Raw genomic sequence first — 25,401 nt, 5'->3', positions numbered from 1 at the left:
GCAAAGCGAGCACGCAGGCTATTTTTACTCCGTCACCTCCCTTCCGCTCGCTCTCATATCTGTCACACAGCTCTGATGGGAACCTGAAGTTAGTCAACGCCAGCGCCAGGACACATGTAGAGTGACATGAACTCTTCAGCACGACGGCGGGGGAGAGAAAACATAAGCATGAGGATGCCAAACTGGCAGCTGGAAACAATTAAATGGTTTCCCACCAGCAACAACGACAGTATCTCTTTGTCACGGAACTTCCAGAATAAAAAGCAGAAATGCCCCAACGAAGCAGTAATCTCTGTGGAAAGAGAAGAAATGTGACGCTGAGGGTTATTGTTTTTCTCAAACATCGAATGAAATTATCAGCTTGGAAACTTAAAAAAAAAATCTGCTTATTGCAAGGCCACATGTGGTTCTCTGCAAAATATAAACGTATGAAGACAACTTCTTTGTTTTTGACAAATACTTGAAATGGAAGGGCGCTCAGGGAGCACCTCCGCCAAGGCCCCACAGATAATAATTTCTAATTCACTAGATCCAGATTTTTATTTGGATCTGCAGCAAATTGCACACCATGATTAACATCAGTCCACTAATCATGTCTGCTTTTCTTAATCAAGATCCATGAATTTATCTCTTAGAAATCTATTCAAATGTCTTGCAACTTGAAAAAAAGATCCTGGATCCGTCCCCTGATCTGGATCAGCACAAATTTTCATGGAAATCTGTCCAGTAGTTCTTTGTAATCCTGCTAACTAATAGACAAACAAAACAAAGGTAATAAAGAAAACAGTTTTAAAGGTGGACAAAGGCATACAAATAAAAATCCACATGAAGACCTTATATTGCATAAAACCTCACATAAGTCCAATCTATTATTATTGACCAAGGTTTTCTTATGGTGGGAGTTTAGAATTACAGTCTGAGAGGTCACCTGTTATGTTAGCAACAGGACAAATCTGTGCCCAGTGTCGCTTGGTGGCTAAGCTTCACAAAACCAGCTTGAACTCGTGTTGAATGCATTAAAAATAGATTTGGAGTGCGTCTGGCGATGAAACATATCTCACTGGATGTCTGCGCATCCAGGGGTCTGTTTGGATGTAAAGCAGAGCCGGCGGTCGGGGATTCTGGGAGGGGGAACTGCGCTGAGTTTGACTTCAGAGGGAGGGGAAGAGACAAACGGCCACTTCATGGGCCTGAGTGGAATAAAGCCACAGTGGCTGACGTGCGTGTTGGTACTGTGTGTTCTGTGTTGTTGGAGAGCAGCCACATCTCTCATCTGCTCCACATACTGTGGCTTTGATTATAAACGGAGCTCTAAACTTCCCCCTAAAACATGACACAGCTGCTCGTTCCCAACACAATAAAGGAACACAATAAAGTTTCGAGATTTTCTCTTCTGATGATCACAGACTGTATCGTCGCTATGGAAACTGTTCTCGGTACTTCATCATTACGATCACAATCTGGAAACACCCTAATTTTATCAGTTACACAAATGTATTTTCTTCTTTTTTTAAATAAACGGGGCCAAATCCAAAATCTTCTACTGCTCTTTCAAAAAAAATCTTACAAATTCTTAAAAAATTTCTGTCAGCATCATTCTCTGCTCTGTTTCACTGAAATGCACCAATCAGCCTTCTCCTCTGTGCCCTTTCCCCGTTCGGATGTGACATTATCATCTTACACGAAAGACCGACTCTTCAGGCAGCTTCCTCTTGTTGACAGGACGCTTGGCCAGCTCCCCTGCTCTTCCTGAAAAATCTAAATCTAAACAGTCACCGCTTCCAGGGAAAAGAAACAAAATGAAATTAATCAAATCTTTAAATAACCACAGACAGCAGCGAATACACCTTCGCAATCTAGTTCTAGTGGTTAAAATATAAAAAACATCAGATTTTATACAAATAAACAAAATATATGTGACTGCTTTCCACTTCATCACAAAGTGAACATGTCTGCTACACAAACTTACTGTTCCCTATAACATGAGACGTGAAAGTGACTACAACTATATGGAAACTGTATGAAAACAATACAATGCATACAACCCATACATGAGTATACAACCACATCTTTTATACCAACACATTCTACGTAGCTCAGAGAACCTAAAGTCAAAAATGACCTTTAAGCAATGTTCCATAGAACGTCATCTCAAACTGAATACAGACAGAACATATGAGCCATTTCCTGTGCTCACAGTTCAACTTTACAGAATTACATAATCAAAAGGTGTTTTCCACAAGGTGCTTTTTTTCCAATGAGCTACGGCCCAGTGAAACTAGAGCTGACAAAGCCTCGTTGTCAGTCTTTGGATTGTAGCGGCTCGGGCTTTGATTTTCTGTCCGAAACTGACCGAGTCCAAGAGAAAACTAACCAAGCCCGACCAGAACCCAACGGGCATCGTGTATTTTGTGTCCAAACCCAACCCAAGCCCATTTTTCCCCCCAATTATAGACATGTGCAGTGTTAAAGATCAAGTAGAAAGCTCATGCAAACTGATCGAAGCCGAGCTCTATGTCTTTTTTCTAGTTTTAATGATTTTTTGAATGAAGAGACCTCACGAGGACAGATAACAACACAGGATCTGATAGACAATTAAGTCTGGTATGATAACTCCTGATTGATGGAATCCAAAAATAGACGCCTCCGTCTGCAGATATACGAGCGCGTGGGAATGCAGAGCAGCCAGAGGAAGTTCAGCCTAGTCTGACCTGATAAGGAGGCAGAATGAATCCCAGGGTGTTTGTGGTCCCCTTCAGGGAGCTGGTCATGTCACATAGGTCACTGCATTTGGAGTGAAATCATAATATAAGTTTTCAATTTTGCCCTGTGAATACAATGGAGCATTTTCAGAGACGGGAAGCTGGGATCAGTGGAGGCAAACCTCGATAAGTTCTCCTCCCTGCAGTCTGCCACAAGAAGCAGCACTGCAGAGGCACGCTCCAGCTCCAGCTCCAGTGTCTGGCCATAATCCCAACAGTGGTAACGTTTTTACAACCGGCTGTGGCTACAGGCCTGTTTCTTCAAAGGCCACTGTTTTTCTTTGCAGGGCTTCAAAGTGAGCAAAGGGGAGGCAGACGCAGGGTCTGTGTGGTCTTTTTGGATCATAGGTTCAACTTAATCTCCTTCAGCTCCTGCCTGATTTCCTTTTCTGGACAATCAGGTTCTTTTCTAAAAAGGCGTCAACTGAGCCAGGAAGTCAAGCAGTAGCTCATATATGCTGGAGATCCCAACAGTCCATCAAGTCAAAAATGCAAAGTCATGTCCTGGAAAAAATTAAATAGTCAAATTAAATTCTGTTCAAGCCTTTTTTTGCTGGATTGAATGTCATCAAAGATTCACTCATATAATATCTCAATTATTCATATAAAGATGAGCTGGCACATTATCCTTTTTTATCATGTAAAACCAACAGAGTCAAAACAAAAATTAAGTAAATGGGTCAAACAAGGGAAGGAAACATTTCAAACAACTACTGCATTTACAGGTCAACTGATTTCCTCTTTTTCGTGTGGACTTCACCCATGCGGGATTAATGCACCTTCCTCTACGTCACACCTACAGCACAGAGCCAGCACTGATGCACACAGACACTGCCAATCACGCCACGGCATCAATGGATGGAAGCTCACAGATGGAAATGTTCCGCAAAGGTCACCAGTGTCTGATGTGACTCTGTGTGTTGCATTCATGTTTAATCCTAGCGAAATAAAAATGCTTAGAAATTACATTTTCTTCTAGTTCAGTTGTGGAGAAACAGTAAATGCCTCCGATTAAACTATGTTATGTGCACGTATGAAACGAGAGTCAGGCCGGAGCTTCCTGTGTGATCAATAACTGGATGCCTACGCTTTATTTAATGGAGTTTGAGAAGCTGCCTTGAAGAATATGAAAATGTATGATGTCCAAATGTAATTACCTTGAAAAGCTACAGTCTTTCTGTATATAAACTGAGTCCAACATCATTTTCAATTCAGCACAAAAAGCTTCGGCCAACACAGTCTCACTCAGTGTTATTGTTTTCCAGCCAGAATAACCCACACATGCTTTATCTAACCTGACCTCTTAGAATCACATGATTCAGAGTAATAACACATGTGCATCCTGTTTTGAGGCAGATTAATCAGACGTGATGCTGGTGAAAAGTGCTTTCAGAGGGTTGGGTCCCACTGTACATTATCAGGAACATGTTGGTTTGTGTTTTCCTGTTCTTTCTTACAGAGGGACAACAGCACTGTCATGCAAAATGTGCCCTTTGTCTGCGTCATCTGCTACCTGATCACTATTGATCCACACTCTCTTTGGAGTGCAGCGGAGAAACAGATGGCTGGGACCTCCAACTGCTCACTGCAGCCCTCTGCGATTAAATGCAAACACCCCAGAGAATTGATGGAACAGCAGTTGTAAGCTGCTGTCAGACATTTTCCTGAAAGTTTCCGCAGGAGCTCTGTATCAGAACGTAAATCTCGGAGTCAGAAATCAACAAAAAGAATAATATCTTATGATGAAAAAGAGGTGTCAAACACGTAGAAGATACAGACATAGATTCGAAGACGAGATTCAAGCGCTTTTGGCGATGAGGGCAGATTCTGGTGTCGTGCAAAAACGTGTGATTTCCAGTGTGATATATAGATTATGTCCTGCCTCCTGCGTGCTCCGCCCAGGCTCCACCCCTGGCCTGAATGTTCCAGACATTTTCCAGTTGTATTCATACGTGCGTTCTTCACATGTGACACCATTTTCTGGACATTTTCCAGAGTTTATGTCAGACAATAGCTTTACACACTGTCTATTTAAGACATTATAAATGGAACAATCTGTATCAAAGGCAATGCATATTTAAGACTGTTAACCATATGCTTTGAAGAATGTGATATATGCCGGTGGTGCTGGGTGGAGGAAGAAGAGGAGGAGCAGCCCGCTCAGCAGTATGCAGACGCTCCTCAGGACAGTGACCCACAGGCTCATTTCAGCCCGCTGCCGCTGAAAGGCTTCCATTGACGTGTAAAACAGCAAACAGAATCTCAATGTGATTGTCTTTCAAATGAGAAGATAATGGCGCTCCACCTGACTGAAGATGACCTGGGGCAGAAGGTCTGAGTCAATAAAACGCTCCTCTTACAAATGGGCCACGGACACGTTGGAGCCTGCAGAGACACTCACACAGTATTTCTCTGATTGCTGTTGCACTTAAAAAGCCATTCATTCTCATTGAAATGTTGCATAGGGATTTATGGGATGGTCCAAACACAAGTGTGTCATTTCTAATAAATGCTTAAAGTCTATTAGTCCACGTTTCTTTGACAGAGGTTTTGTCGATATATGAATAATATTAATGATCTCTTACACTAATGTATGTATTGTTTTATTTCCTGTACAAAATGGTAAAGAACACTTGTACACTAAATGCATACTACTATAAGTCCATACTGGTGTGTATAGTGGAACTGGGACACAGCTGTAACATCTACGAATGTGTCACTGACAAGTTTCAATTCAACATGAGCTTATGGCTCTGGATGTAAACTGTGATCAATGTGCCCTTTGGTGTCACATCCCAATTTGTAGCATCGATCAGCTGCTTTAGTAACCAAAGGTCACTCTCTTTGGCTGTGTGCTGTAATGCAGTGTGGAGAGATGTAACGCTTCCATGTATTGGTCACTGGAGCGAGTTATTGATATGTGTGAGTCAATACGATGTCCATTCCTTGTCAGTGGTTAAAAGGCTGTTGCTTTATCTGATGTCGGACACAAGCAAGTAAAACAGACACAAGACTTTCATACGGTTCACCGGGAATCGGACACTTAATGGGGCACAGTGGCGCTGCATCCGCTCAGTTACAGCAGAGGAAATTCTCAATTATCCTTTATTTCAGCAAAAGTGCATAAACAGTATGTAAAGGTACCACAACTAAACATATATAATTATTTTAAATTATATATAATTTGCCAGAGATGATTGAGCCTTCAGTCCTCGAACCACTCTGACCCTTGCCATATGTTTTAAGGGAATTAAGGGAAAATAATCTGGAGGTAAAGCCAACACTTAGGATAAAATCAATAACAAACACCCATTAGTAAATGGGTAAATAACCCTGCAGCCACAATCTGTTGATGCACAATAACTGTTCCAATTCCTTTATGAGCACATGCATGTGGCTTTAAGACCAGTACAAAGTTATTTTCTTTCTTTTTCCATTAGAGAACACAGATATGTGCATAAAGATATGTGCATATAGCAGTATGGAAAAGATCTATAGATGTAATGAACCAAGTTCTGGAAAATGTTGCTCTGCACATTTTCCAGAACTTTTCCTGTTGGCCCCCAAGTAAAATAGTTACTGGGAAGATTTGAAAAAAACTGCATAAAAAATGTCAGGAAAATTTACAGTGAGTGAGTTGATGACATTTCTGACACATGACAGGGACAAAACTGGGGGGTTGTAAATATCTCAGGATAAAAGAGAGGAGCCACGTAGAGGATGCCAAAGACGATGGATCGAGATGAACTCGAGCTGCCCTGAATCTTATAAACTGCTCAATAAAAAAATGCTGCCTCCTGCTTAGTTTGTAACATTTCAGACTAATTTTATAAAGGAAATTATATAAAAGGGCCTTAAATGTGGCTACATAATGCTTAACAACTGAGGCTAAAGCTGCAATGATAGCAAGCTAACATAGGCCAATTGAGCCAGTTAGCAGAACATGCTAAAAATCGGCTGACATTAGAACAGAATACAGTAAACACATATATTTATGCATTTGCTCTTTTAGTTTAAATTTTTTTGTAAAGTTAACCCAATAAAAAAAAGACAGGCCTCTATTTAATTTATGTATCAATTAGAGCTCCGTATGAAATCCAAAGTTTGACAGGCAGCTGTGCCGGGGTGAAGGTTTTGTGAATGGTCAATTAGAAATGCCCTTTTTAATATTGTGAATGCTTTCTGTTAAACTATGGTCAGAGGTCAGGGTCAGTTATATGGAGCAGTGTCTCTGACAGGAAGGGATTCACTGCCTTGCTCAAGGACTCTTCAAGAAAGTGATTCCAGATTCAGGTCTGAACCCTGAGCTCACTTATTGAAATGCAGTCCTGTTATAGTGTTTCTCATGAAAGACTCTGGCCTCTGTCTTAAATATGTAGGAGATGAGGAGATGTGATTTAGGATTTTAAACTGAGCTGCTAATGAACAAGTTACTTTTTATTTGGCTAAATGGGGAACATGTGTGTTGAAACTCTGAGCAACACTGCATGAATCAAACTGTATAAAAGATCTGGATGGATATTATTCAGAGGGCTTTTATTTAAATGATCTACTATTGTCTGTGCGTGAGAGTTTGAACCCTCTGATCTAATGCACTTCATGCAGATTCCCCTGTTGATGACAAAAATGGGAAGATAGTGAATAAAGGGGAACTTAAGCGCAGCACTAGTGGAACAGTGCAATATAAACCAACAGATGACTTAACAACATAAGGCCAAACACACAATACCGACAACAACTACAAAAAAGACAACAGAAGGCACAAGCCGCCTGTGTTGATCACAGATTACTCATTATCCCGTGAGCACTATTCATGTATGGGGTCTTGAGTTACAAACTGCACAATGCAGCTCCATGCCGCAGCTCCCGGAGGAGTACTGAGGAGCCGTGGATCGTGTTCACCCTGTTCCTTTACCGGCACAGTCCGAGGAAACCAACACAGATTTAACCACATGCGAGGCAAATCTCCCCCTTTGTTGTTCCCTGTCCCCCCCGTAAGCCAGCCCCTGTTATTTGTGTGACAGATGTGTGACCCCCAATTATACAAGTGCACTCAAATCATGCTCAAGTAGCTGCAGGTTTGGCTGTCCACATGCAAACCAACATATTTTTCCAAGGTGTGAATGAAATGCTATTAGAAACAGAGATTAGCGTAGGTGAACACACAAAAAAAAAGGTCCCTGCCTCCTCCTGGTGCTCCACAGACCATACCACCACATCACGTTAAGCGCTCTCTGGGAAATCTGGTTTCAATACATTGCTTCCTGTGAAGGCAGGAAATAGCCGTCATTTCTGCAGGCAATTAACAAAGAACCAGTGTGAGCATTGACCTTGGAGTGGCTTCCTTGAGATCAGGAGCCTTGCCTCCGACGCTGCTAATTCAATTAGTTGCTGAAAGGGCAAGTTGGAGAACAGGGGCACAGAGGGAGCGTGAAAGGGCACAAAGTTAAGACCAGTGTGTGGAGGATGTGTGCACAGACACGGAACAGGGAGTATTTCCATACAAGCAGGCAGCCCAGCAGACAAAGACAGCATGGGCTGGTATGTATTGGGCAAGCTCCTGCAGGGGTTGAGGATGGAGCTATTTAATACCCAGCTGAACATGTCCTCCTCTGTCCTGACCCTCAGGTGGTGTTTTACCGAGGCTGCAGCTCAGTTACAGCTGCAGCAGAACTCATTAATCTTTGCTGCTCTTGAAATACCCTTTTATGTTTTCTGAGGTTTTTGTTTCCAGCAATAACACGACCGTCTGCTGAGGTGAACTGAGGCTGACTAACTGTACGGCCTCTTCCAAAGACTTCCTTTCCGCACAGTCACGAACTTCTGTTTGGTGCTGGGCAGCTATTGGAAGCAACACTGATGAGAACAGTTAGAGTGAACTGAAACAAGTTGTTAAGTTATAAAACTGAAGCAATGAGATAAAAGACGGTAAATGCTTTATAGAGCTTGGGAAGCTGAGTCAGTTGACCCATTGATTATGTTTTAAACTAGAGCAGAGCATATACCTCCATCAAGGCCCAAGTGAGGACTCATGGCCTTTGAATGTATGTATATCGCTGTGGGCATGGAGGAGGCTCAGTGAGCACCTCCACGAGAACCAGGGAGAGGTGATTGGCACAGCGGAGACAAGTTGGCCAATCAACTCTCCCTGGATTCAAAAGGCAGCAGCAGAGGGACAGAGAGAGGGACACTTCCATGGTGTCCATGTCTGCCACTATCCAGAAATAAAGCCAAAATATACCAGATACAAACGCTGCCATCTTGCACATTTGGAGCCAAAGTCTGGAACAATATATGATCAGGAGATTGAGTTACTGAAAAAATGTATCCATGTCCAATCCTCAACATGGAGGAGGTTGGTTTTATGACCTGCCACCAAATGGCGATGAAGATACTGTGGGTTCACTTTTTGGGAGCAGCCATGTCGTCCATCGTTATATACAGTCTATGGCAATGGCAAAGTAAAATAATACTCCAGCTACTTAGATAGACTATATAATAAGACTATATAACGATGTCTATGCAGATTTTATTGCAAGTATTTCTGGCCATTTTATAAGAAGTTCATCTCTGGGTGTTTGCCAAACTTGTTCCCTCTTTAATGTCATGTGCCTCGCTCCCCCAACTGAGAAACAAACACTGGGAGGGAAGTGATACTAAAGAGCCGCAGCATTGAGCCGACCAGCTCCCATTTGTTTACATATTTCTGCCTCCATATGGAGAACAGCGGCAGCGGGGGGGAAGACAGGGGAACTTCCTATTTTGGGAAACAGCTGCTTTAAAGCAACAATTTCTGGAAAATGTTTGATGTGGTGGGAGAACAGGGAGTCGCTTATTGAGTTTTATAGTGCGAGTAAAGCAGGTGTGTGGAGACAGAGAGGCCACATCTAAAACACCTGATTCAAAAGCCTCCAATCACAGCAATCAGCTCACTCACTTACTTTTCTTTGTCAGAGTTGGCACAGTGACGGTCACGTTGCTGCAAAACACGTAACGCTGTGATGTGGTAAACGATGGACGGACACTGGGTGGGCCGTGACCAGTGAGATGTGAGTGCTGTTACTTGATATTAATGAACTGAGGCTGATCTCGGGAAGGGTGAGGTCCGAGTCATTGCAAAAGTAAGCTGAGCTCTTGATAGTGCATGTCTGATCAGTGATATTCAACAGCTGCACGTCTGCAGCAGCTTTAAAGTCTGTCTAATAAAACCTCTGATCTTGGAGAGATTAGAGATACAAGAGACTATTAACAGGCTTGTTGCTTTTGTTTCCGCTTTTACAGCTGTGGACGGATTTCTGCAATTTTAAATAATTCATATTTACATCCTATTTTTCTTTTACATATTTCTGTGCATAGGACTGAAAAGTGGTAACCCTATTGCAGGGCTCAAAACGTGCAAAGACTTATGAAAACAGAGCCTACATACAGTTTTTAAACATTATGCTCTCACTTTCCTTGGTGAGGTCATGTCTAGACCATTAGTGAGACATGGGAGATCACTGGAAAAGACAAGCATCCTTAAAACATCAATAAACATCACCCAGGAAGCTGCAGAGAATATGAGCCCCTGACTCTAGACTGGAACATGAATGCATATTGAATGTCAAATGGAAAAGGAAATCTCAACTAAAACTGAGGTAGATATCTGTATCAATATTTAATAGTTCAAAATTGGTTTAATTGTCTTTACTTTGAAGAAATAACTATTAATAATTTTAATATGGATCCCATAAATCACGTTATCAAAGTATTAGGGTTGACGTACTGAAGAAATGACAAACTAGAGCTGTTTTCAGACACATATGAAGAACGCGGCAGGAGATTGTCAGGGTCAGACGCGTTCACAAGAACAGAACATTCAGGTGAGGGATGGAGCCTGGGTAAAACAGGCAGGAGGCAGAACATAACATATAAATGTATTTGCAGCCATCGCATGTTTTTCTTAACACCAGTTTCAGCCGACATCGCCACAAGCTTTCACCTTGTTGTCTTTCCAGGTTGACATCTTAGTCTGCATCTTCTACATGTATGGCACCTTATTTTTCATCCTGAGATAGTTGTATTCTTCCAGTATCGCAGCCACTATGTGTTTGAGTTGTCATCAACACGCCCACTAGCTAGGAACATTTTTAGAAAATGTCCAGAGCATCTGACTCAGACATTCGTATTCTCACATACAGCCCCTCTGGAAAACCTCAGGAAAATGTGTGGACTTCAGTGCATGTCTGAAAGCAGCTTATGTAATGGCGGACACCATTTTGTTGGCACAGTGCAGGTTACATACATTTGTGATGAGATCATATCAACCAGATACTTTAATGGATGGACAATTTGGAATCATTTCTCTCACTGCAACAACTGATGCCATTCGATGCTTCTGACTCACCATCTCATACTCAGAGGGTTGAGGGATAGGAAGCCGACAACAACTCCTTCTTTCTCTCTGTGAAAAAAGCTAACCACACCACACATGCTCCTCATTTAGAGCCATGTCCAATTCTCTAAGATTTGTCTCTAACTCCCTAAACACCGGCCCAGAGCCGGTGGTGTCCTGCCTCTGCTCTTTTTCCTCTGCTGAACAGCACAAAGCCTGAACGCTGATGCTGCAACACTGAAAAAAGCCTGGTAAAGCCTAATGTCTTTCCATCCCTCTGACTACATGATTCAACACTGGAATATAAACCCTCTGGCTGGTGATGATGTCAGGTACTCTGACTGCGTGACCGCAATCAATCACTGTAGTGGATCCAATGTTCCACGCTGCTCGGACAATGTTGTGTTTCGTCCAGAAAATATTAGAAGACATGGAACAAAATTATGCAAGTGTGGGGAAACACTTTGACCGATTTTACACTTGACAACTGTGAGAACACCAGGGTCTTTGTAGAAAAGTAAGAGGGCATGTGTGGAACTTCAGGACTGCACAGCTGCCTCTGTCATCACAGCAGCCTTTTATGCAGCTGCAGCATTTTTTGCCCGTAACCAAAGCTGAAACCAGACCTACACTGTCTCAGAGCCCCCTGTCACTGCACCCTCACGTCCTGCGGGACGGAGTTACCCTCACACGCTGACCCCCATTGACCCCTGTCTGTCAGAGGTTCAGAGCCCTGAGTGAGAGAGCTGGGGAGGGCAGCTCCAGTGTCTGAGCTGAGAGGTAACATATTGAGGCCTGGGACAGGGCAGCAGGAAGATTGGACCACATATCCATTCAGATATGGATGAAAATGTGCAGAGTCGTGCCCAAAAGTGTTTTTGTTCTTTTTCCCAATGAGCTCACTGTATAGTCCTCTGTATAGAAGTCACTATAGTGAAGGGAATTGTGAGTGAGTGATTTCAGACACAGCCCTAGTTGGATGATGACGTAAAGCAGCATAGGATCATGGGAGTTCAAATCATGTTCACAGATGAGGAGAATTAAAGTTTTATTCGTATTACGCAACAAACGACAATAAAGCGACCAGCGACCAATACAAACAGTGGAAGGCTAAAACAGCTAACTGGCTAACTAACTAGCAGTGTGTTTTTTTCCCCTTTGTCACACATCGTTTACCCTGGAAGTTATAGCAGAGACGTGCAAAATATGACACATTTAAATGGAGACCAAAATGAAACTTGCCGTTACCTTGAGTTGTCTAAAGTCAAACATTATAGGAGACAAGCTAGGGGCGCTAAGGGGGCTGCAGGACCCCTTACAGGTGAGGGAATTTAATTACAGGGCGAACATTTTACTAAACAAATCAGTGAAAAGATTTTGGATTTGAATGTCGGTAATAGTTAGTCTAATCGTTTCTAGACATTTTAATGAAGAGCGATAGACAATAATGAACCTTGTCTGACCTCATACAACAATTTGACCCTAAAAGACTCTTGACTTACGAGAACAAGCCTCTTTCTTTTCTCTTTCGTTTGAATTAAAGTTGCCTTGAATTCACTTAATTTGTATAAACACAGAAGCAGACATTTGTTACTTACCTGCACTTAAATACCAAGAGGATTATATGGAGCCGGCTAAAGACATGGCTTATATGCAAGTGATTGAGAGTTAGCAGTGGTCTGTTACGCTGAGAGCACTGATTCATGCCCTAATGCTCTCCAGCCAGAGAGGAAATAAGTAAACCTACAAAGGACTCAACGGATTTATCCACTAAGCAGACAGGCTTAAATTATAAATGCAGATACAGTAAGGGTCTGTCAGGCCGTATAAAATGCCTCACTCAGGTCCTGGAGGTGACTGACTGCGTCAACAAGTGTGACTAAAAATGACCTGTGGGTGTACGGAGCTGTTTCTAACCTTGAATTTCGGGGGCTGGTTCGGCTGGCACATAACAATGTTCTGGATAGCCAGGTTGATGAAAGCTGATCGGTAAAACGCGATGTTCTGGTGACCCAGCACCACTTTATACAGCTCCAGGCACATCAGGCCTGCCACTGCCGCTGTCGTGGTCGCTATGGCGGGGATGATCCGTCCGGCGATGCGCTTACTCTGTGAAGGAGACAAAGAGGAGTTCACTTTTAACAAGATCCTCATTATAATCAAATTCCACTGGGATGATATGAGCATATTCTTTTGTTTTCCAGGAGAGTAAGAGTATCTACGATTTGTGGCTGAACTAATATCTATGTGTGTGTTCAATTTGGTGCAACTTGATTGAATTTGGGGGAACTGTTCTCTGCGCTCTACTGAGTGCCATTCTAGTATTCGATTATTTCGATAATCGATTATCAATTCATAATCAATTCAACTCCCATTGTGCTCCACTGCTTTTATTTTACAGCAATGATTTTAAATAGAAAACACAAGATCAGCTCATAAGATATAATGCATTGTTATATAGGATCCTACTCCATCAAGTAGCAAACACCATGTAAATAAACTTTATGTTTTGAACTTGCATTTGAAATGTGAAATGCATATGAATAAATTTGTCCTCCGAAGAGGGGGTGGCAAGTTAATAAAAATAAAATCAGTTTTGGAAAATATATCCTAATAATAACATTTACAGTATTTACAGTAACTGATAATGGGCTAAGTGTGTAGGTATAATGTATGAACGCATTTATGTCAACAGGACTAAAGGGTGAGTAAGGGTAAAGTTATTCCCAAACAAGATGCAGCATGTGGTCTCTGCACGATTACAAAAGGTAACCCTCTTTTGTCTCCCCTCACTCAGCAGCACCCATCCCCCCACCCTCCGTAGCTGCAGCAGCAGCAGTGGCTGGTACAAGGCCTGGCTCAGGTGTCACCTCCCAGGCGACAGGTAAAGTGCTGTGATTAGTTCTGCTCCCGGAAAACAATAGGCGAGCAGGCCGTTTCTGTGGCTTTGGGGCAGGTGTGTGCGGCACGGACTCAAAACATGACCCTGAGGGGGGGGTGAGCAGTCTGCGACATTTTTTTCTTCTTTTTCGAATCTGTACCACCTCTCAATTCATCAATTCTTTCCTCTTATGTTTTCTATCCTTCAGCGCAAGGTTATTAGATGATGCATGTAGTGAAAATGTTGACCTGGAGGCGATCTGCTGGGGGGATGGCGTAGTTCTCGGCCCTTAGATTAGAAGCTGCGACGATGTAGTCCATGTGGAAGTTACCGTCGTCATCCTGTGCCAGATCAGATGTTAAACACATATCAGTCATCCGTATTAACAAGGATTGAAACACAGCAACAAAACATACATACAGCTCTGTTATTATTTTCTTTAATTCCAGGTTTGAAACTCCACATTCGGTATTAGCTACATTACTGCTCGGAGGCCTGACATTCCCTGTGATGTTTGCCCGCTTTGAGCTTTGAAGGCTTTTGTTGTTTCGTCCGTTAAATCACTCTAATACATGACTCGGTCACCCCATCAGAATGCAGTGGAAATCAGATTTCTGTTGTGATGGCCTTGGCCAGTGAGGTCATGCCTCTTCTGCTGCGGCTGTACAAAGGCAAGGAAGGGGACTGTCACTCAGGGATGGCTTTAGGGATTGTGAGGACGCTCCGAGCTGGCAACCCGATGCCTCTGAATCCCTCCTACACACATTCCATCTATCCACAGCATGACCTCGGCATGTAGGGATAAAAATGAAGAAGAGGGCGAGGGGATCTCATTTTTTATTCAAGACATCCGATATGTGCCTGACTTACCTCATAAGCCTTCATTACTGCTTCACCTGAGTCACTGAATGCTTCACCAGAGCCTTAATCAAGCAGCCTGAAAGCAGCGCTCACTCACCTTTGCAGCTACAGTAACTACATCTTTCCTGTGCCGCTTGCTCTTTGTTGAACCTGGAGCACCCCACACCTGAAGTAAACAGCTTTCCATTGGGCCAATATTGTAGCATTAATATTTGCATATGTGTGGAGAGTTGTATGGATCTGTAAATCTGAGCTGAGGTTTGCAAATGTGTACATTAATCTGTAAATGTGTGATGACATTTTCAAGTGTATTGAGATTTTTACATGTGTAGACAAATCTGTAAAAGCATGCACTGATCTACACGTCTGCAAAACCTAATGAAGTCCAGTCAGAGACGGATGAGTTGTTGAGTGAGGTGCAAAAAAAATTAAAAATAGTGACGAGTTGGTGGACAGAAGCACAAAGGACATGTTATAGAGTGAAATCTGCCCTGAGGGGTCCGAGTGTGTCACTTCAAAGATGTGGTTCGACACAGTTGAGGGGAGAAATTCTCTTTCCACTGCATCTCTCATAAAACAGTGTTATCACAGCTCTCACATTGGCCCATTCAGAAATAAATCGGTTCCATGTGTGTTGGCTGACTGAACTGTTCTTTTTACTACTTTTGCAAACAGGATGTACAGTTCCAAAATATACATCTTAGCTCCAGGGTGTTAAAACAGTGAACACAGAAGCTCTGTGTTGGGGCACAGCTCAGATTCAGGTCACTGAGGATCCCCCCCACAAAAAAGACATACTCTGAAAGCGCCCATAGACTTGAGAGTCGCTCCCTGCTAAGGCTCAGCTGCCACTCTGTCTACGGCATCTGTGGCGTGTGCAGCAGAGCTGTCACTACACTCTGGTCCTACCTTCTCAAAGTCGATGGGGCACATCCGCGCGGCAGAGCTTTTCAGAGATGGTGAGGCCAACTTTCCTTTCAACTCATCAAGTCGAGCTTTTCCTGGTGCAAAGAGGCAGAGATAGTAAATAAAAGATGTCCTGGGAGGACGTGAGGTAATAACAGGAAATAAAAGCGAGGGGTAATAGCTCACCTGCGTCATCACTTTCATTTCCCCTGCTCTCCTGCATCTCAGTGTCAGAGAGATGAATCCTTACGGAGGAGCTGGGAGTGAAAGATGGGACGTGGACAATTTCTAAGATTGTTCTGATAGAGGCTCCATCTCTTGTCCCTTGGATCCCGTAGATATGTCCATAGAGACTTGCTGCTGCCACCACATACTCCATATGTGTCGTCTGAAACACAGCATCCAAATATAATAATAATCAGCACCCCAGTTATCGGCACGGCTAACAGCTAACAGAGACCAAACTTTTCAAAACAATTTCTTATTGTTTTGTAAGGATGTATATGCACATTCAAATTGTTTGTAACCTTGTGTTATTGATGCACTAATGTACCCAGGTCTCCCTTGAAAAAGAGATCTCTATGGGACTTACCTGTTTAAATAAAGGTTTAAAAAAAGAATAATTTCATAGACAAATCAATAGATGAACCGGAAACAACTCTGATTATAAAAGAAAAAAAAAATGATGGATTGAAATTGACAACAGCACTGAGTCCTTAGAATAATGATATTAAGGTAGTGCATTAAGGCCAATTAACTTCCAGTACACAAGCTGTAACCAAAGCTAACTTATACACACACACACACACACACACACACACACACACACACACACACACACACACGCTAAAAATTTAACAAAAAACAAAAAAACTATATCCTGCATGAAACAGAAAATACAGATACAAGATAATATGATAATGACAGTTTAGTTTAAGTTGTGGATTTATGTCCAACTATTTTTATTTTCCCAAGAAAATTTTAAATAAATATTTAGCAATTAATATGACCAATCTCCCACTTGGTGCAGTATCGAAATCATTCAGTATTTTACTCTTCAGTAGACTTTTCTAAATAAACATAGCGCTGCCTGTCAAAAGTGAGATCGTTAAAAAAAGATGCGTTGGCAACATTTCACACAGATGGAAGAGCAACAGGAAATTGTGATGGAGATAAAACCGAGACGACAGGAGGTGAAATATAATTCAGAGAGTGAAGAGATGAGGTCAACTCTACAAATTTTCTTTCTACCTACTATTAGTGCAACATAGGCCTCTGAGTTAGAGGATGGACAGTTTGATATAAGACAATTACCTCCTTTGTTAGTTTAGGTAGTCAGCATTGTTTACTATCTGTCTTTTATTGTCCATACACAGGTTACGTTGCGTTCACAGCTCAGATAAGAATCCAGTTTATGGTCGGAGTGAGGAAGAGCCTCTATCCGAGCAGATAAAGAAGGAATGTGAGTGATCATCACTGAAAACTGTGGCTTTTTTCAGTCCCTCCTGTTTGGGCTGAGGAACTGGACAGGAAACTACTCACGTTGTTCGGGTCAAAGGTCAGCGGGTGGGGGCGTCTCTTCGTTCCAGACCAAAAGAGGCGTCCACTGGTCATCTAAAGAGAAGCAGGAGAAAACACCTTTATCCCAATGATCAGCTGAAAAAGGCTGTAAACATAAATACAGATAACGATGTTAGGGAGTGAAAAGGTTCAAATATATATATTTTTTTATATAAACATGAATGCACAACTTTTATGCCCTTTTTATTCTGACAGATACTGATATGCTGAGAAAGAGTTTTATTTTTTTAATTTTTAGAGCTCGGGCTCTTGACAGGAGTGACACAGTCATCTCACATAATGCATGGCGAGCACAGTATGTCAATACATTTCCTGACAACACAATCCTCCCTGTCTTTAGTTTTCTGGCACAGCAGGAGGTCAGTAAATCTTCCCAGAGAACGGCCAGACTAATATTGTTATCACTCGTGTGCTGACTACACAATTTGTGAGTCCAATAACAACAAAGGGCCTGAGAGCTTTGATGTTGCCAAATGGCCCAAAAGCTGGGAAAGAGAGAGTGTCCTGGTGGTGCTGGTGGTGGCACTTTTCACTGTAGGGGTGTTTTCTATTGCAGCCAAAAGGCATCAACAACATTCTCCTTTTAACAAGCTCAGCCTCAGACGGCCTACAGGCAACACAGGGGCCAACAATGCTTTGTCCTTCAAAAGGCTGATTGGGAGTTTCTTCTTATCTAAATCACAAGTCTGTGGATAGAGGGTATCATACGCTGTACATATTATGAAGACCTTTGAGGCAACTCTATGATTTGTGATTTGTTTGATGCAAGAATATCTAATAAGTCGATAAGGTGACAAAACAATACAATCACAACTAATGATGATCCTGTATTGTATCTTGTACTATCTCTAATTACGTTTATGAATCAGAAAACCACAAAAAAACATCACTTTCTTTGAATCATCAAACAGTGAAAAAATACTTACATCAATTCACTGATTCATAAGTTGTAATCCATTTATTTAATTTCTCCTAAAATCTTAATCGTCTATTGCTTGATAATTATACGCCTGTAATTAATCAGCTAGAAAATAAATACAGCATGTATTTGTCTCCATTGACAATATGAGGCCTTTACACCAATAACTGACCACACTTAAGATGCATAATTCAACATTGTTCCATACGTCTTGTTTCAAATTCAGCCATGTGTCAAAGTTTAAACACAGATGCAGAACCACGGTCACTTGGCCCCCGGCCACTAAAGTCGCGGTTATGTCAAGCGCGCGGCCGTGTGTCACGCCTGTGTGCCAGTATCTGTCAGGTTGGTGTGTAGCCGTTAACTGACATTAGCTGCCTTATCTTAGTTCCTCAGAGAGCCTGTGGTCAAAACTGACTTTCCAGGAGCACAATGTAATCACAATTATCTGATAGGTAACCAGGTCAAAGAGAACTGTGAAAAAAGAGAAACTAAAAGTTGTAACCATAAATGTCTGAGAGTTATTCGATGGTTTGTTGAGATAATATAATATTATTGTCGAAAGTCATAAGTCATAGGTGAGTTCTTCTCAACCGTTTTACAGGGAAGTGAGTTTCCTGCTGTTTGTATTTTCGTTCAGAGAGATCTGTTAAACCCTGTGGGGACACATATGTATAGTGAGGGTAGGGTCCTGTTTCTGGACTGAGGCTGGGGGTTAGTGAGGGTCTGTTTAGGTTGTTACTGAGCTGTCCCTGCCACCCCCCAACCCCCAGATGTGACAGCAACATGTGACATCCCTCTGTCTGCATGCTTCAACAGATCACAATCCCTCAGAGCTGCTGCAGAGATATTTATCAGCAATGGCCTTTCAGTAGTTCAGATTTCAAGCAAAAAGATAAAAGTCAGCCTGACTGAGCCTGGAGAAAAATGCTGCATTACTGCATCAGCAAATGGAAGGAAAATAAATGTGTACGACAGTAGAGAGTACAGAGCATTAGGGCCATTTAAATTGATATTGAGATTTCCAGAATAAAGTTGTAACATTACAAGAATAAAGTTATAATTTCCAAGAGAAAGGTCATCATATTAAGAGAAGAAAGCTGTAACTTAATGAGAAAATAGGTTGTAATATTACCAGAGAAAAGTCTTAATCTAATAATAAAAGTCATAATTTCAAAAGAATAGAAGAAGTTGTAACTTTTTTATATAACGGGAGTATAGTTGTAATTAAAGAGAAATAAGTCACACTATTAAAAGATTAAAGTTGTTGCAATATTTCAAACAATATTACGACCACTCAGAATCTCTTTGCACTTTTGTGCTGCACTGCAGTATTTAACTTGAACTATTACACAGACACACACTCACAACAGTGCCCCCTTGTGTCCATAAACATAAATTACACCTTTAGTCAGTGACATTTTCCCCTTGTGTGATTTTTTTTACGTGTTCGGGAGGAAAACAGTGCAGGAGCTGTTTGATGTCGTTGTTATACAGAGTCTCCCATCTGCAACGTGCCCAGCTCACACAGTCCTGCCAGTTGGTTGGACGCTTTCCTCCAGTTGTCATGTCCTCCAGGCTGCGCCACACACCCCCAAGAACCTCCAAGGCCTCAGCGTCTCCATGGCCAAGAGTCCGCTCTACAAAGCCCGAATCACTGCAAGAAACAGTGCAGCAATTCCTTATGGATTATTAAGACAGTCATAATCACTGTGAAGAAAGACAAGACAGGACAAGTTTGTCTCGTTGTTGATGTCTCACTAGTTGAACCGAGGGGGAGGAACATTTGACCTGGAGAAGTGAAAATTGGGAAAGTCCTCGTGGAAAAATATAGTGTTCAGTCAAAAAGCGCCATAGAAGAATGACTAAACAGGTTTTTGTAAATTAGGGCGTAGTCTTGTTCGTGACTCAGACGGAATTCCTTTAGTGTTCGGCTTTGGACTCATAGAGGAAATGGGGTGTGTTGAATTTGCAGTGTGCTGGTCAGTCTATACCCACAAGCCGGGACAGCTCACCATACAGTGTTAAATAAATAAATAAATGTGCCTCCTCTGCACATAGCTACACCCAGACAGGTCTAAACAGGAACATTTCGAGTCACAGTTCTGCAAAGAGGTGCACGAGTGGAAGAGAAACACAAAACATGACTGTTCCTTTCCACAACCTCATTAAGTATGACTTAAAATGTACCGGACTGCAACAGGTAGCTGACCTGCCCCATGAAAACGTCCGAATGCTTGTTCTTTCCATGACTGCGCTACAGAACACTGCAATAATAAGGCCTCTGAGGAATTTTTTTTTTGGGGGGGAATTCCAAAACACATGAAAGACATTTTAATTTCCCAACATCAGTGTAATGAAAGAAACTTTGTTGGCTTTGTGAAACTATCGAGCAATCTGCTCCAGTCACGTTTTTTTTGCTTCTCTACAGAAACAGACAGAAAGTGTAAGTGCTTCACAATGAGGGGAGATTATAACAGAGCTCCCCAAAACAAACAGAAACATGGCTGGATTAGAGACGGCTCCGAGGCCCACAGCTCAGACACAGTGTGAGACTGGAAGCTCAGATCTGTCACTGACGAGCTGTTACATTACAATTAGGTCAATGCTTTATGATAAAAATCCATCTATCAGTTTTCCATTCAGCAGAGGCTTCTAAATCAAAAAGGCTTTGCTTAGCTGAAAGGCTCGATCCCCTATTTGGAGAAAATAGTGTCAGAGCTGCTGTGAAAGATAGTTTACAGAGTAGAGCCTTGGCAGTTCAGACTGTTTATGTCATTTTTCACTGGAGGTTTACTGCTGAAAGCCGACCGCACGTTTTCCTGTTTATAAAACAAAATAATGAGCTCCAACCACTTCATTAGCCCTGGAATGCTTTGTAAGAGAGTGTAAAAAAGCCTTGTAAAATCAGCAACCAGTGGTCGTTATGAGACAGCAGATTGGTGTGTGCAGTTTTTCACATATGCTGCTGGAGGCAACGTTTGTTGTGGAAAACGTTAAATCACATGAGGACGGCGTCACGTCTTACCTCAGGAAGAGATTCACATTTGCAGGTGTTTGTTTGAACAATCCTTCAAACTGGTCTCTGGCCCACTGAAGGAATTACACAGCAAAGTTAGTGTAAAGAAATTGTGAAAAAATGCATGTAACTATAGTTATTACGATCGGTCAGATGGATACACATCACACTTTATAATAATAATAGCAACACACTGTGTGACAAGAAAACCTGTGATAAAACTTAGATAGCAGTCCAGTCTTGTCATTACATATTTTGTAATTCTCTTCGACAGTGTCACAGGTCTCGATTCAATTCGGATCATTCTTTAGCTACACTAGCTGACTGTAGACATGCCAACGTTGTTAAGTTGGTCAGTTGGGCCATCACTTAACTATCTGATCTATTTCCATTTAACATTCATGGCAGGGGCGGATCCGGGAACGGGTCCAGGGGGCACTGGCTCCAGGTCGTCACTTAAGCTGCTTTCAGACATGCACTCTACTTCCTTCGTCTTTCTCCGGAGGACGTGCATGTGTGAACGCAAATGTCCACCTGAATGGTGGAAGGACGTAAATGTGCACCTTATTGAATAAAGAACTGTGCATGAGTGTTGGACATATAATCGACCCCTCTGTGTAAATTGTGACCCCTTAAAGGCCCCCGATTTATTAAAATCCTAGATCTGCCACTGATTCATGGTATCCAGAGGGTGAACCCTCTGATTTGCTGATATTTACTCCAGTGCCACCTCAGGGCTGACATTTGTTTAAAGTTTAGTATCTTCAAAACTACTTAATGGATATTTTTGTACATCCAACCTGAAGAGTGTGCTCGATGCGGTGAGGGAAGTTCTTGAGCGTGCAGAGTGGGATGGCACCATTGGAACTTGACTCGCCAGGTCCATAAGACTCTGTCAGGTTAGGCACCACCACCTGAGTATGACCTCTGCTTCCCAGAGTTCCTCCCTCCAGTAACGGCTTCTGATGTTGAACGCAGCGTCCGTCAAGATAGACCCCTGGGCAGCAGAGAGGCATCAGTGTTTGCAGTCAAACATGTATTTCTAAAATGAATAGTGAATAATGGAGACAGGGTAAGAGTCCTCACTGGCTTCCACGTTATCGAGGGCTGCAGCCACTCCGGTGAGACCCATGAAGAAGTCGTACCCATACACCTCTTCACTGTCAGCGTCCAGGCGATTCTGATGAGCTGTGATTCTCATCTGCGGGTTTATCTCTCGCACTGCTTTGGCTGCTACCTCCGATTTTGGTTTCTGTTTACGGACAAGTGTGTGTGTGGGAGATAATGTATGTGAGAAACGTAGGTGAGATCAGAGCAAAATGTTGTTTGTAAATAAATATCTATATTTCTGTGAAATGTTTCCAAGGAATCGGCAAAATCAAACAGCCCAAAAAGACGTTAATAACTCATATAGTATCTTTCTTATGTCTTGCTCCTCTTCTTTTATATAAAAGCAGAACCAGCCAATTTCTCGTCAGGATTTAAGAGTGGTTGCTGATTTTTTTCAACATACCCACTAACTGTGCTTAACTGTGTTCCATGAGTTGTTCAGACAATGGTAGACATGAGAGATCAGCTGCCTGATATACTCCTGAAATAAACAAATATACAAAACAAAGTAGCAAGAAATTATGGAAACATGGCAGCTGCTTTGTTGGACAAACGTTATTTGAAAAGCGGCCCCCCCAGTTTGTCCCACCAGTAGAAACTCTGACTTTTCCCCTTAACCAGATCCAACAAGAGCCACTGAGCTTTGATGGATTCCTCGGGACATGGAGGAGACTGTGACGCACTGATACTGTGAGTTTTCTCACCCCAATATCCTCGGACCTGAACAGGAACTGGCGATTCAAGTTGGATCTTTCTATGAAGTCCATGTCCGTTACGGTGATTTGCCCTTCTTCTCCTGCGCCGAGCCCCATGAGGGCAAAGTTTTTGAAAAGCTCACAGCCAATAGCACCAGCTCCGACCTTGAAATGAGACAAGATAGAGGGAGGATCAAAATAAAAGTATAATAGGTCGGATAATAACAGTTTTGAGTTTCTTCTCTCTACCGTCACCAAGTGTTTACTGTTGGGTTTCTCTTTAATATTGTAATGTCCTCACCTTATTGTGTAAAATGTAGGAGATAATGTATATTGTGATTTGGTGCTATACAAAATAAAATGAGTTTAAATGAATTGGATAGTGCAAATGAATGTCACCAAATGTTACCACTTGTCAAAATGTTGAATACTGAATACTTGGAATACTATAAATGAATTTAGTCCTGTTAATGACTTGTTTCACTGCCTGATGCTTAGTGTGACGTTTTTACAGTGGTAAACACACACACACACACACACACAGACACACAGACACACACACACACACACACACACACACACACACACACACACACACACACACACACACAGAGGCAGGCAGTAAACAACAGTAAAAAATGTGTGAGAGGAAACAGAGAAAGGACTCGGCACTGTTGCCCGGCCCCTGCACACCCAGAGGTCAACGCCGGCAGGAAATGCCACCTGAATCACAGCCGTTTCCTGCATCTGCCAACATTAACACCAGACAAGATCAAAAGCCAAACACAGCTGGAGACCCTGATTTACAGCACAGAGAGACAGCGCCCCCTGCTGGACGACTCTGACCACCGGGCCTCACCAGGAAATACTTCTGCCTCTCAAGCTTCTCCTGGAACGCCGACCCAAACACAGCAATCTGCCCATCGTACCGTGTGCCTTTCTGCCAGAGACAAACACAAGAGTAGTTTGATTAGAGGTGAATCCGACTCAGATCGATCTGACTGACTGCTCCTGCTTCCCACATGTGAAACGTTGAATTTGAGGAATCTCTTTACGTACTGCGGAAAAGAATCTCTCTGCCGGTTGACTCTCCTCTTGAGGGAGGCACTCCAGTGCATCAAAATATAGCCACTGCTGAAGAGGCGTAAATTTCCCGCTACATGCCTGCAGGTACATTACAGCGAGTGCACAGAGCAAAGTACAATCAGCCACTTTATACACACCTCCACCACACAGTATATCATATGTTGTGTGAACAGGCTTCATCAGAACCCAAAAGACAAAACTATGTTACAGCCATTGACCTGTGACCTCACCTTAATGACTTCCTGTGCAGCGAGGCCTCCAATGAAAGCGCTGAGAGGGGCCAGGTCACCCCGGGCTGTGTAGGACAGGTTTCGCACAGCAGCTTCATCCAGCTGTTCCAGCTGTGCCACTGCATTCAGCTCTCTCACCGTGGCAACCAGGACATCTGCATCTGACTATACAGGGTTGAGCCACAACAACTGAGTAAAAATAATACGGTAAAGATTCCTTCAATTTTACAGATTTAATTTCAACTCAACAAACATCTGAGTTCATGTTTTCACGCCTGTCTGTTAGTTTCGTGGTTGGTTTGTATGTTTGTTTGTGAGCAGGTTCTCGGGGGGGGGGGTCCAGGATTTATTGTCCTTTAACATTGTAAGCATGGGGCGTTTTTCAACATCTTCACTGATTTCTAAGAGGAAAAAAAAATTCATGGGTCTTGATGAAAGAAAATCAGGCATGTTTAGGACCTTGATATCTATAAGTGTGTGAAATTTGATTGATTTTGGGGAACGATGATTTTAACTAATAATACAACTTGTTTTGTCAACTTAGTTGAACATCGTTGATCCTTCACTGACCTGAGACCGAGTACGAGGCAGACGTTGCTCTTTCTTCACAAAGCTGTGGAGAGCTTGGAAAGCCAAGTGCAGCATCTTATGCCTGGCTTGTTTTCCGTAGTCAGTCATGTTCAGGAGTTCAAAATCCAAGAGAGCCTCACTCAGTGGTTTCTGAAATTTATTTGGGAGTTATTTTATCAAGTGTCAACACAGTTTTTTCAAAAAGAGAACTCAAGAAAGTTCAAACTAAATGTTGATACTTACAAAACGTAACATGCAGGGCTCTTTAACCTCAGTCACTACTCCACCCCCTTCATATTCAGAAAAGGCTGAAGTGTCACCAATGCCGAGGGAGTAAGGGCCTGTTGATGAAGGCAACATGAACCGTTTTCAGTCAACAGTGCGATAAATCATTTAAATTCTACTGG

At 42.4% G+C, this 25,401-nt stretch overlaps 1 protein-coding gene across 1 annotated transcript in view; it reads right to left on the bottom strand.

The window, feature by feature from the left end:
* uba7 (ubiquitin-like modifier activating enzyme 7) overlaps nucleotides 1-25,401 on the bottom strand; it is a 33,927-nt gene that overhangs the window by 5,587 nt on the left and 2,939 nt on the right. Inside the window, exons 7-21 of the mRNA XM_034584952.1 lie at nucleotides 25,238-25,335; nucleotides 24,995-25,144; nucleotides 24,425-24,589; nucleotides 24,168-24,272; nucleotides 23,968-24,048; nucleotides 23,118-23,273; nucleotides 22,390-22,555; nucleotides 22,104-22,300; nucleotides 21,313-21,377; nucleotides 19,731-19,941; nucleotides 17,327-17,398; nucleotides 15,971-16,172; nucleotides 15,788-15,879; nucleotides 14,266-14,358; nucleotides 13,054-13,245 (exon numbers count right to left, since the gene is read on the bottom strand). Coding sequence (XP_034440843.1) covers nucleotides 13,054-13,245; nucleotides 14,266-14,358; nucleotides 15,788-15,879; nucleotides 15,971-16,172; nucleotides 17,327-17,398; nucleotides 19,731-19,941; nucleotides 21,313-21,377; nucleotides 22,104-22,300; nucleotides 22,390-22,555; nucleotides 23,118-23,273; nucleotides 23,968-24,048; nucleotides 24,168-24,272; nucleotides 24,425-24,589; nucleotides 24,995-25,144; nucleotides 25,238-25,335 — 2,045 coding nt within the window. The remainder of the gene's footprint in view (nucleotides 1-13,053; nucleotides 13,246-14,265; nucleotides 14,359-15,787; nucleotides 15,880-15,970; nucleotides 16,173-17,326; nucleotides 17,399-19,730; nucleotides 19,942-21,312; nucleotides 21,378-22,103; nucleotides 22,301-22,389; nucleotides 22,556-23,117; nucleotides 23,274-23,967; nucleotides 24,049-24,167; nucleotides 24,273-24,424; nucleotides 24,590-24,994; nucleotides 25,145-25,237; nucleotides 25,336-25,401) is intronic.

The sequence above is a fragment of the Hippoglossus hippoglossus genome, chromosome 5 (genome assembly GCF_009819705.1).
Source record: "Hippoglossus hippoglossus isolate fHipHip1 chromosome 5, fHipHip1.pri, whole genome shotgun sequence".
Taxonomy (NCBI): Eukaryota; Metazoa; Chordata; class Actinopteri; order Pleuronectiformes; family Pleuronectidae; genus Hippoglossus; species Hippoglossus hippoglossus.
This window is presented reverse-complemented; position numbering and strand designations above follow the sequence as displayed.